Source organism: Peromyscus leucopus, chromosome 2 (assembly GCF_004664715.2).
Source record: "Peromyscus leucopus breed LL Stock chromosome 2, UCI_PerLeu_2.1, whole genome shotgun sequence".
NCBI classification, from domain to species: Eukaryota; Metazoa; Chordata; class Mammalia; order Rodentia; family Cricetidae; genus Peromyscus; species Peromyscus leucopus.
The window spans coordinates 111,077,735-111,088,636 of record NC_051064.1 but is presented as its reverse complement, the minus strand read 5'-3'; the positions used below and the strand labels follow the sequence as shown (position 1 = coordinate 111,088,636).

The following is a 10,902-nucleotide window of genomic DNA, read 5'->3' as shown; positions in this document are numbered from 1 at the left end:
GTCTCTTGAGGCATTCCCAGGGGAGAGTTGAAGGACATGTCCACTATGTCACCCCGATGTGGGCAGAGCTGGGCTTGGGTTGAAAGCTGTAGGGAGGCTGTACCTAGCTGCCCGTTGGGTCTTATTGACTATATAGGAATCTTCCTGACCTGGAGGTATGTGGGTGTAAGCCCGTCAAGTTCATCAAAATACAGACTCCTGCCTGTGGCTAGCTGGGCAAGGCCGCTGGACTCCTCAAAGGCCTTAAGAGGTGACTTGGGGAAGGTCAAGTGAGCCCATCTACATGAAGGGGAAGTAATTGGCTGGATAGCTGGTCTCTCCCAGGTGGTTAGGGATCACCTGAGGAAAGACAGTTATGGGGGACCCATGAGAGGACTATGGAGAGTCGGAGGGTGGGTCCTGGAGCTGAGACCCTTCCCGGAGTCTTGGCACTCCTGGGAGGAAGGTAGAGTTCAAGGGTGAGGGTCTGTGTCGTCCTGGCCCTTGAGTGACCTTGGGGAGGCCTGTCTCCCTGGGTCTCAGAATCCTCATGGGCCTGGTATTCTACCCCTCCAGACCCCAGAGTTATACCCCTACCCCACCTCTAAACCCAGTCCTGGCTACAACAGATCGTGTGGCCAGCACCCTTCTCTGTCCCTTAGGCTTCTTGAGCCAGGCCCTTCTCTAAGGCAAAATGTTAGCTAACCAAAGGCAGGCTTCCACTGAGATCCCCTCCTTTCCTGGGGTCTGGTTTCAGGGCCAGAGCCCAGCAGACCGGGCTGATCAAGGTAAGGAGGTCTGTCCCTAACAGCTCTGGAAAAGGCCCAGCTACAGTCAGGCCTATTGAGGTGGCCTGGGGTGGGTTTGTTTATACTCTGTCTCCCACATGTGATGGCTTAGACAGGCCTGTCCTCCCTGTGGCCACCAGGACCAGCCGATCTGTGCTCTGTCAGCTTGATTAGCTCAACAAAGAAGCGCCACCCAAGAGTCTGCTCTCAACTAGAGAGCGCGGGTCATGCCTTATAATCTCAGCATTTGGGAAGGCGGGAGTGGGGGTCGGGGTGTGGGGTGTGGGGTGTGGGGTGGGGGGGGTAGAGGTTGAAGGGGGCAGGAGGATTGCTACTTACAGAGTCTACATAATGGGTGGCTAGTACTGCATAACAAGACCCTGTCCTGCCAGGCAGTGGTGGCACACACCTTTAATCCCAGCACTCGGGAGGCAGAGCCAGGTGGATCTCTGTGAGTTCAAGGCCAGCCTGGTCTACAGAGTGAGATCCAGGACAGGCACAAAGCTACACAGAGAAATCCTGTCTCAAAAAAACAAAAAACAAAACAAAACAAAAGACCCTGTCCCAAATCACAAAACAGAACACCACTAGCATACAGTCTTGTTACATCCACCAGTCTTGAAAAAAAAAAACAAAGACTTTTATTTATCATATTATTGTGAACACAGAAGGGACTAGTAACTCTTATTCCATTTTCCACACAAGCCTTTGTGGAGTTCGGACCCCAAGGTGCTGCTAGTCACGTGTCCAGAGACTCTCCGGCTGGGCCTCCCTCCTTGTGGCCCATCTTGCCCACCTGTCCCATAGGAGGCTGGCTGGGCTCTACCCACGGGGCCTTCCAGCCCTAGTGGACATGAGTCTCCATCTTAGATGAGAGATCCAGTGGACAGAAATGGACCAGGCTGTGGTACATGGAAGGCATCGGGTCTTGATCTGGGGATGGGCCAGCCCTTATTGGGACGGTTGTGCTAAAACCACAATGGGATGGGACAGAGGTTGACCTGACCCGGGCAGAAACAGGGGCGCGGCGGTTATATCTCCATGAGTTGGAAGCAGCGGCGGCTGTGGGGACCCTGGAGAAGGCAGAGCCTCTTTGGCTGGTCCTTGCAGGCTGCCTTGTCCTCAGAAGGGAGTGGCCGAGGCTCCAAAGACATGAGAGAACATTCTAGCCTTGGTGTTGCTTCCAGTGAGCGATTTTCGCTCTCAGGCCCCAAAACTGTTCCTCCATAGAGGCAGAGACTCGCCCTGCCGGATGCTTCTGTGGGCTCATGTGGTACGAACTGTCACAGCTAGGTCTTGGGCCACACGAGCCCATAGTCGCTGGCTGGGGCTCCTGCACACTGTTGTCCCTTTGCTGAGACACTATTTCTCATCAATGGCTGACTAGCCTGTCAGGGTGGAACTTGACTTGGGCTTTGCCAGCTGCTCGGGTGTATCCTGAGTTCAGCTCCTGCCCTTAGCCCGGACCCCAGGGTCTGGTCTGCCTCTGCAGCCCTGTGGGCTCACACATTGGTTTCCAGCTCACTAATCTCGATGGTGCAGTGGTCGAGGCTGGTGGTGGCCGGCTCCTCGTCCTGCTCTACCTGGACTGGGATGTGGTGGGGACACATGGGGCCAAGGGTTAGTTCCGAGGCCTCAGCCACGCTCTTCACACAGCCATTCTGCTGGGCGGCCACGATCTCCTGCAGCGTCACTGGCTTGGCCTCACAGGGTAGCAGTTTCTGGGGAGGAAATAGGCCTTGTTAGCACTAGGAGGGGCCGAGGGTAGGTGATGCTGAGCGGTCTCAGGCTGGGAGCCTCTGAAAGGGATTTTCCTGTAAACACAGTTGGGTAGCCTTGGCGGGGCACAGGCCTCTCTGGGTACCAGTTTGCAAGCTGCCTTGCCTCCTACTTTGCTGATGAGAGACTTGCCCCACAGGGTCCAGTTGGGGAACAGTAGCTCCTCTACCTGAACCTCAGCTTCCTTTCCAGTGAAGTGGGTACAGCCACCTACACACACCAGCAACCCCGGATTCCAGACAGTTCCCAGGTGCCTCACAACATCCTGTGTGAGGGACTGGGTTTCTCCGAGGGAAGATGTGCTGTTTTCCCCCACTGCTTCACTGGCTAGATCTGGGCACCCTGTCAGGTCCTCCATGAAATCTGCAACCCCACCTGGCTCCATCTCCTAAAGGCTTCCTGGGGTGGGGGGTGGGGGGGACACAGCTCTCACCTCAGTGCCCATGTCCTGAGCAAAATCCTTCCTGCAGATGTGGGCCATGATCCCCGCTGCCAGCGCGTCACCCAGCACATTGATCATGGTCCGGAAGCGGTCCCTGGCAAGCCAAGGTGGGCAGTGAGGCGCAACAATCCCAACAGGGAACTGGTAGAGGCCACACGCAACTGGAAAGTGTGAGGCCACTGTGCAGAAACACAGGCAGTGACCGCAGGCAGGGGTGCAGCCCACCCACCCTCAGGGGTGCCTAAGCAGCTGGGGAGACTCCTTCATGGACACAGGCCCTGTGTTTAGAGGGGCCAGACTTGGGGTCACGACCCACTACTTCTTTAGAGAATTCAAGGGGACTCTGTCTTGACTTTTGAACTCTTGAGACCCCCAAGCCACACAACTGAGCTGGCGTGGATTATTGGGGCACCCCGCTGCGCCATACATGGCGATGCCCCCAGCCCCCTGCCTGCTGCCCTCGGCAAGGGGCGGGGCTGGGTAAGGACTGGAATGGAGCGCTTACAGAGCCCAGTCTACAGCGATGATGAGGTTGATGTCGTCGGTGGGCAGTCCCACAGAGGTGAGCACAATGACCATGGTGACGAGCCCCGCCTGTGGGATGCCAGCCGCCCCGATGCTGGCCGCAGTGGCTGTGATGCTGCAGAGGGAACAGATGTGGCGAGGACACCCGCCACAGCCCTGGCTCCGACAGGGACCAGGGTACTAGGGCCTCAGGGCCAGCCAAGGGGGTGGGGCCCCGTCATGAACACCAGGGGGGTTAGAGAAGCATGTGTCTGCTCATAGTCCTTTGGCCCATGGGTCCCCATCCCCATCCTTGAGGGAACTGGAATAAGCTAGGAGACTCTGCTGTGGGACGGAGACACTCAGATTCTGGTGGTCAGCCAGCACAGCTCCTCCCCGGCCTCACTCGGGGCCTGGGTCAGAATTGTGTGCTCGGACCGGCCTACAGGGAGGCCGCCTCAGGCCCTGCCCTACTGCAGCGGCCTGTGCTAGGCTGGACACTAGCCTCTCTGGTCCTCAGGCCTGGCCCTTGCCTCCGCTCACCCTGATCCCAGAGATCAGGCTTACCCCAGCACCAGCCCTGCCTGTGGCCGTCCCGTACCCATGTCCTGGCTGACCCAGGGGCCCTCTGGAGTGTGGGGTTAGTACACACCTGATAGTGATGATCTGGCCAAAGTCCAGCTCGTAGTTGTTGACTTGGGCGATAAAGATGGCGGCCACAGCCTCGTAGAGTGCGGTGCCGTCCATGTTGATGGTGGCGCCCACAGGCAGCACAAAGCGAGCGATGCGCCGGTCAATGTGGTTATTCTCCAGGAGGCACTTGAAGGTGATGGGCAGTGTGGCTGAGCTATGGGCAGAGGGGCAGGTGTCTGCCCACCACCCTCCTCCAGGATGGTCTGGGCCTCTGAAGTGAGTCACTACAGGAGGGCCAGCTCACTGGTGCCCTGACAGAAATGTGTGGCACACATGTGGGTCAGCTTGGGCTGGTCGGAGTGACCCCAGGAAGAGCACCACTATGTATCAGGCCCCGGGTTGTCCTTTCCTTCCTCTTCCCTGGGGAGGAAGGCCAAGAGTGTCTGTAGCCGTCACCCACAGAGGCAATGCCAGAGTGACTGGGCCTCGAGTCCACCCTCCCACGGGACCTCAGCAAGCTGTGACACCTGGGCATCTTGGTTTCTGTTGTACACAATGTCCAGGTCCCAGGGTGATTGCAAGATAAAGCCGTGTGGTGCTTAGAGAAGCACCTCATGTTAAATCTCTGAGGGGGGGGGGTTCTGCTGCAGGGGTGGGGGTGCCCCTGACAGGGGTGAAACATGGCATTGGCTGGGAGTCTGGGGCCCAGGCAAGAAAGGGCTGGGGGCTGCGAGAAGCACTACTACCCCTTTGGCCCAGAAAGACGGGCTTCGGTCCTCACAACTCCTTCCCCGTGGGGCTTGGACACTTGATCTCCGGGGAATGTTATGCCTCGTAGGGCTACATGATCATGCATGTCTGCTGCATGTCCTTCCTCCCTCCTCTAGCTATCCCAGGTCCTCTGTACTCAGCTGTGGTAAGTGGTCCCCAAGGCCGGGCATGGGGGTCACTGGTTCTATTGGCTCCCCCCCCCCCGTGGGTTATCCCAGCCTCGGAAGCAATCCTGTGCAGGTACAAATTATTCCGGTCCACTTATGGGAACGCTCAGGCCCGAGGAGGTTCAGTGACAGCCCACCATCACATTGGCATGCTTAACAGAACCATGACTCCAGCCTTGGCTGTCCAGAAATGCTGCCAAGGTTGAAACGGGTTCTCCAGCCTGGACATCCCATATAGAGTAGACAGAGCAGAGTCCTGTGGTGCCCGGGGGCTCCCAGACAGGAGCACATGGGCTGTGAAGTAAGGACCGGCCCTCCATGAAGACTGAGAAAGCTTTGGGACCATGGGCAAAGGGAGGTCTCAAGAATGACTAAGGCAGGCGGAGCCCTGAGCATCAAGTCCCCGTATGGTGATATTACCATGGCAGTATTGCTAACCCCGGGATCTGTCTAAGGAGCCACGTTAGCACTTCCTGTGGTTCTGTGGCTGTGGATGAATGGTGGCTGGATAGACGGACAGAGTTCTGCTCCGCCTACCCCAGCCCACTCAGCTCTCCCTCCGGAGCTACCTGGAGGAGGTGGCCAGCGCGATGAGCAGAGCTTGGAGGACTCCACGGATGAAGACAATGGGGTTCTTCCTGGTGACGAGGAAGTAGAGCAGGGGCAGGATGAGGAGGCCGTGGACCACCAACCCGCACACCACGGTCACGGCATAGAAGCCCAGCTTTTTCCCTACTGCCTTGGGGTCATCCATCTCCAGGATCTTCCCGGCGATCAGGAAGACAATGCCAAAGGGGAAGTACCTGGGGTGGCAGAGTGGCCTCAGGTTCACTTCCGGGTCCCAAGCCACCTCACACCTTGTCACCACGTGATCTCATCTCAAGCCCCTCGTGGCTCGCAAGGGCTGAGACTGTAACCGAGGTGCCAGCTGAGAGCCAGGCCTGTGCCATCCTTAACTAGTTCCCCTCAGGTGCCCCAACCCTAGGCAGCCTGGCTCCTCTTTGCTAGCTCCGTCCACGCCCCTGGGGACTTCAAGAAGCCCCAAGAAGCCTCTTTTAGCTCAGCAATGCCACATCTCCTAGGTGACCAGGGCAGTCCTCTGCATGCCCTTCTGACCAGAAGGCTCCTACGGTCCGAACTCTGAACCAGGACGGTTACTGGTTCTCACTTCCACTGTGTGCTTTCTCCAAAAGCTGGGCTAAGGAGGCTCCACAACATGGGGAAACTGAGGCCAGGAGAGCAGAAGACTAGGCTTGGTTGTGCTGGGGGCCCTGCACACCCAGGTCCAGGCTGAGCCTCCTGTGAAGTTTGTCGAGCTCCTGAGAGAGCCCTGAGAATGGGCCAGTGATGTGTCCCTCCCTGTGTCCAGGACAGGAAGCGGGGGTCGGGGGGGGGGCGGGGGCGCGGGGATTCTCCCTGGAGGGAACTTACCACCCCGCAACGGCCACGATCTTCATGACGGACTCATTAAGGCACTGGCAGAAGCTGACCAGGGGAGTCCCGCTGTCACCCATGCGGCCCAGCATGATGCCTGCAGGGTCACACGGAGAGTCACAGGTGGTACCAGGCCACTGTGCAGATAGCAAAGCAGGGGCAGAGGGGCACACAATGCAGAGTTCAGCCTTTGCTGACACCCCCCGCAGCCCTCCACGCAGCAGAAGACATTCATCCCCTTGAGATAAAATGCTCCTGAATACATTCCGACGTCCAGTCCGCTTTGACAGTAATCATGTCTCCAGCTTCAGCTGCACTTACCTGACTCCACTACCCCACCCTGCTCTGCCCTTCCTCCCTGGACCCTGACCCTAGATAGCAGGTTCTCTGCTGCCTCAGAGCGTTCCCCCAGTTTTCAGTGTCTGGACATCTGGCTGTCAGTTCTCTTGGCAAGAACACATGGGGAGACTGTTCCTTGGGGTCAGCCCTGTGACGGTACCCACCATGCTGCTATTTCTGGGGAGCTCCACACTCTGAGACTGTCCTCCAAAAGCTCTGCATGCTACACAGCAGCTCAGTGACTTGCCCAGCAAGGGAAAGGGTAGACACTGAACCTTGGCATGTGGGAGACTCCAGAGAAGGGCTCTGTCACCACAATCCACACACCAGTCACCGCGTGGTGATGGGGTGAAGAAGGGGCTGCCTGTGAAAGCAGGAGAAGCCAGGACTTGAGGTGACATTGGGCCAGGCCTACTCATCTGGCCTGTGGCATCCTGGCAGATGGGCCAGCTTACACTTTCCAGCTCTGCCTGCCTACTGGCTACATCTGCCCCTCCTCACCTTCACTTGGATGAGACTTCACAGGATGAGACTCTGAGCTAATTCAGATCTAGTGTACATGGGACGTAGGTGTGACAATGAGGCACTCCAGAGGCAAGGTGACCTGAGTACCAGCCATGTCCCCATACCAGGAAAGAGCAGGAAAGGACACAGGGATGAAGGACCAGAGGGCCTTGATTAGGGCAACTGTGCCTAATGATATGGATATACGAAGGTGAGGGCACTCTCAGGCACTCACAGGAGTGGGCACACTAAGTGTGCTCACAGGAGTGGGCACACTAAGATGGGCTAGTGCTGACTTGGCACATAAGAACAAACACACAGCAATACATAGTTACACTGTCCAGTGAACACTGAGAGAGTCTCAAACATTCCTGCTGCTCTGCTACCAGGTATCCTTCATTTTTTGCATCCCTCAGAGAGGCTGTGGTTGGAGAGGAGACAGGCCAGGTGCCTGCACAGTGTCCAGTCTCAGGTCTCAGCCCGTTGTGTGTCTGGCATTTTGGCCAAGGCAATCAGAGCTTTGCTGTCCATCATTGCCAACACACTCAGTCATCATCATCCAAGCATCTCTGCAGCAGGGTTCACGGATCCCTGCCCTCGATGGTCACCATGGAGGGCTCAGGCAAATGAACTTTAAGCCAGGCGGGTGATGCTGAGCCACCTAACCCAGCTTTGGCCCGACTCCTCACGAACAGTGAGTGACTGACGCAACAGGTCAGTTGTTCACTGTGGAGCATCCCGAGCAGAGAAGTCATGACCTGGGCACCTGACTGAGCCTGGGGACAAGAAGACCTTGATGAGGGTGAGAGAGGTGGCATGGAGGAAGGACAAGAGTGGTGGGCTAGGGAGAGCAAGAGGCCTGGGCCACAGGGGCTGCAGGCAGACAGAGCAGCCCGGAGCACACACACCCCTGAGTTCTGCAGCCTCTAAAGCCCCATTTGGCTTCTGTCCCAGGGCAGCCTGCAGATCTGGCTTTTTTGATCCCGAGGTCATACCAGAGGGGACAAGAGCACACGAGACAGAGAGCCTCTAGGCAGCTGATGCAAGGTCCAGATGGCCCCAGGGTGGTAGTGATGGCAGAGAGAGAGAGAGAGAGAGAGAGAGAGAGAGAGAGAGAGAGAGAGAGAGAGAGAGAGAGGAGGCAGGCTGGCAGGGGCGGCGTCGGGGTGGGGTGGGGGGGTGGTTTGCTGAGGTCAGACAGAATGTGGCCCAGATGTCTCATGTACACAACAAGACACTGAACATGCTCTGTGAGGATGAAATGTTGTGGAAAAGCCAGGGAAGCAGGGAGGCAGCCACGCCAGGGCTGGTGCGGAACACTTCTCCAGACATCAGGGCGGGAGCTTCCCCAAGGAAGGGATCCTGTGTGTGGTGGTGGTGGGGGGCAGCTCTACCACACACAGGATCCCTTCCTTGGGGAAGCTCCAGCTCCCCCCACCACTGCCACACACAGGATCCCTTCCAGCAGAACATCGGGAAATCTGAAGCTGTAGAGTTTAGGGGGCTCTTTAAGAGCAAGAATGTGGGCTGAGGTGGCTTACACTTATAATCCCATTTGGCAGATGGAAGCAGGAGGGTCAGGAATTCAAGGCCATCCTCGGCTACAAAGTGAGTTTGAGGCCTGCCCAGGCTGCATGAGGCATGGCCTCAAAATAAACAAAACAAACAACAAACAAAAACAACCTAAACTGTATTCATTGCATACAGGTATGAAATTTCCAAAAGAAAAAGTTCAAAAACAAAACACAGGCAAACCTAAGAATATAAAACTACCCCCACCGCACACACCCACACACCATCACAACAAAAAAGGCGCATGCCTTCGAAGGTTCACGTACAAATAAGGACCCCAAGTCATGCCCTTAGTGGATTAAGTAAATAAATCACTGTGGTTGGAGCGACTTTGGAGACCCAGAAAAACACTTGCAAAGGGAAAGACATGCTCAGGGAGGTTACTACGAGCCCCAAGAGGCGACACACACAGCTCTAGAGAGAGAGGCAGCTATGGGAAAGCCCGGATGTGGGTGAAAGTCTTAACGGACAGTGCCAACTCTTCACCAACTATCCTCACGTGACTTCAGTAAAAAGGTACAAAGACAGGCTGCTGGGGGAGTCTGAGGGCCAAGAGAGATGGGGGCAGACCCTTGTGTGGGCAGAGCAGCCCCAGGGCAGGAATTCTCAGCACGAAGAAGGGCTTGGAGCCACTTAGGTAGAACAGAAAAGAAGGACCTAGAAGACCGGAAGGGGCACTACTGGGGACAGTGACCGCACGTACCCATGGTGGCCGAGAAGATGACGATGCCCAGCACGTTCATGCCATCGCTGGTGCCAGGCTCGGACTTGTAGACAATCTCAGGTGGGGGGGTCAGGTCCAGGGCAAAGTTCTGCACACGTGAGCCGTTATCTTCCTGGACCCCGTAGATGAGGATCCGCTGAGGAGGGGCCTCCTCTGAAGCCCCTTTGGGAGACTTGATAACTGGAGTGGTCTTGGTGCGGTACTGTTGGGGAGCATGCCAACCGGGAGGGAATCAGTACCCGGTTATTACAGGAAACATCTCGAGGGCACATTTGTACGCGCCTGTGTTATGTGGATGTCAATGGACTGTCGAGGGAGAATCTGGAGAGCTGGGATGTTACCTACCACAAAGAGAAGTCCTCCACCCAACTACACACTGCCCACAGCTCTCTCCAGCTGACTCCCTCCATCAATCTACCTCCTCCTCTGCCAGAAGCTCCGTCATCCATCTCATCCCTTCCACCAGGCCGGCATCCATGCATCTGACAACCTGAAGCCCTGCTGTCCATTGGAAAAATCCAGAACCTTCTCAGAGAAAGCACCTAGGCCCGCCCAGGGACCTCATTGATGAGAAGGCCAGCTACCCAAGGTCCTCCTCTGCCCACCAAGCCATTTCTAGGGCTCGCTCCCTCATTCCTCAGATTCCAGGAGCCCAAACAAGGGGGCAGCTGTCCTTCAAAGAGCACAGCATCAAGACCATGGGCTCTTGGGGGAAGAGAGGAGTCAGTTCAGGAAATACATGGACCAACAGTGCCTGACTTCGTGTCCCTCACCTATAAAAGGGGACCACAATTGCGTCTCCCTCGCCAGATGAAATAGGGTGCTTCCCACAGCTCCTGGCATGTGGAAAGCCCCATGTGCGGCTTACTGCTACCAACATTAGCCCGTACAGAGCTGAACCAGACACACTTCTGCTCAGGGCCTTGGGGAAGAGAGTGACTAACAAGGAGGGAGGCTTTTGACTTGGGTCTCGAAAGATGAGTAGTTTGTCAGAAGGAAAAGGCTATGCAATAGAGTACATACTCTGTAACCTCCAATAACTCCCCACACCAGGGCAGAAGGCACACTGCCCCGCCTAGCTTCCAGGGCCCTGTACCATGGCGGCTGTGTTCCCAGATGAAGATTATTAAGAGGTTGGCAACTTGCTTCATCTTCACAGCTGCTCCTTGTGGGGTCCCTTTCCAGGCCCTTAGCCACCTGCTCTGTGTCCCCAGCCCAACACTCAGCCTCGCCCAGGCAAAAGATTTAGGAAAACACTAGCTGGGT

At 56.5% G+C, this 10,902-nt stretch overlaps 1 protein-coding gene across 1 annotated transcript in view; it reads right to left on the bottom strand.

Moving 5' to 3' along the window:
• Positions 1 to 1,388: 1,388 nt before the first annotated feature.
• Slc1a7 (solute carrier family 1 member 7) overlaps positions 1,389 to 10,902 on the bottom strand; it is a 48,645-nt gene continuing 39,131 nt past the window's right edge. Inside the window, exons 5-11 of the mRNA XM_028890362.2 lie at positions 9,616 to 9,838; positions 6,495 to 6,594; positions 5,633 to 5,866; positions 4,145 to 4,339; positions 3,494 to 3,628; positions 2,980 to 3,082; positions 1,389 to 2,488 (exon numbers count right to left, since the gene is read on the bottom strand). Of these exons, the coding sequence (XP_028746195.1) occupies positions 2,270 to 2,488; positions 2,980 to 3,082; positions 3,494 to 3,628; positions 4,145 to 4,339; positions 5,633 to 5,866; positions 6,495 to 6,594; positions 9,616 to 9,838 (1,209 nt within the window). The 3' untranslated portion in view covers positions 1,389 to 2,269. The remainder of the gene's footprint in view (positions 2,489 to 2,979; positions 3,083 to 3,493; positions 3,629 to 4,144; positions 4,340 to 5,632; positions 5,867 to 6,494; positions 6,595 to 9,615; positions 9,839 to 10,902) is intronic.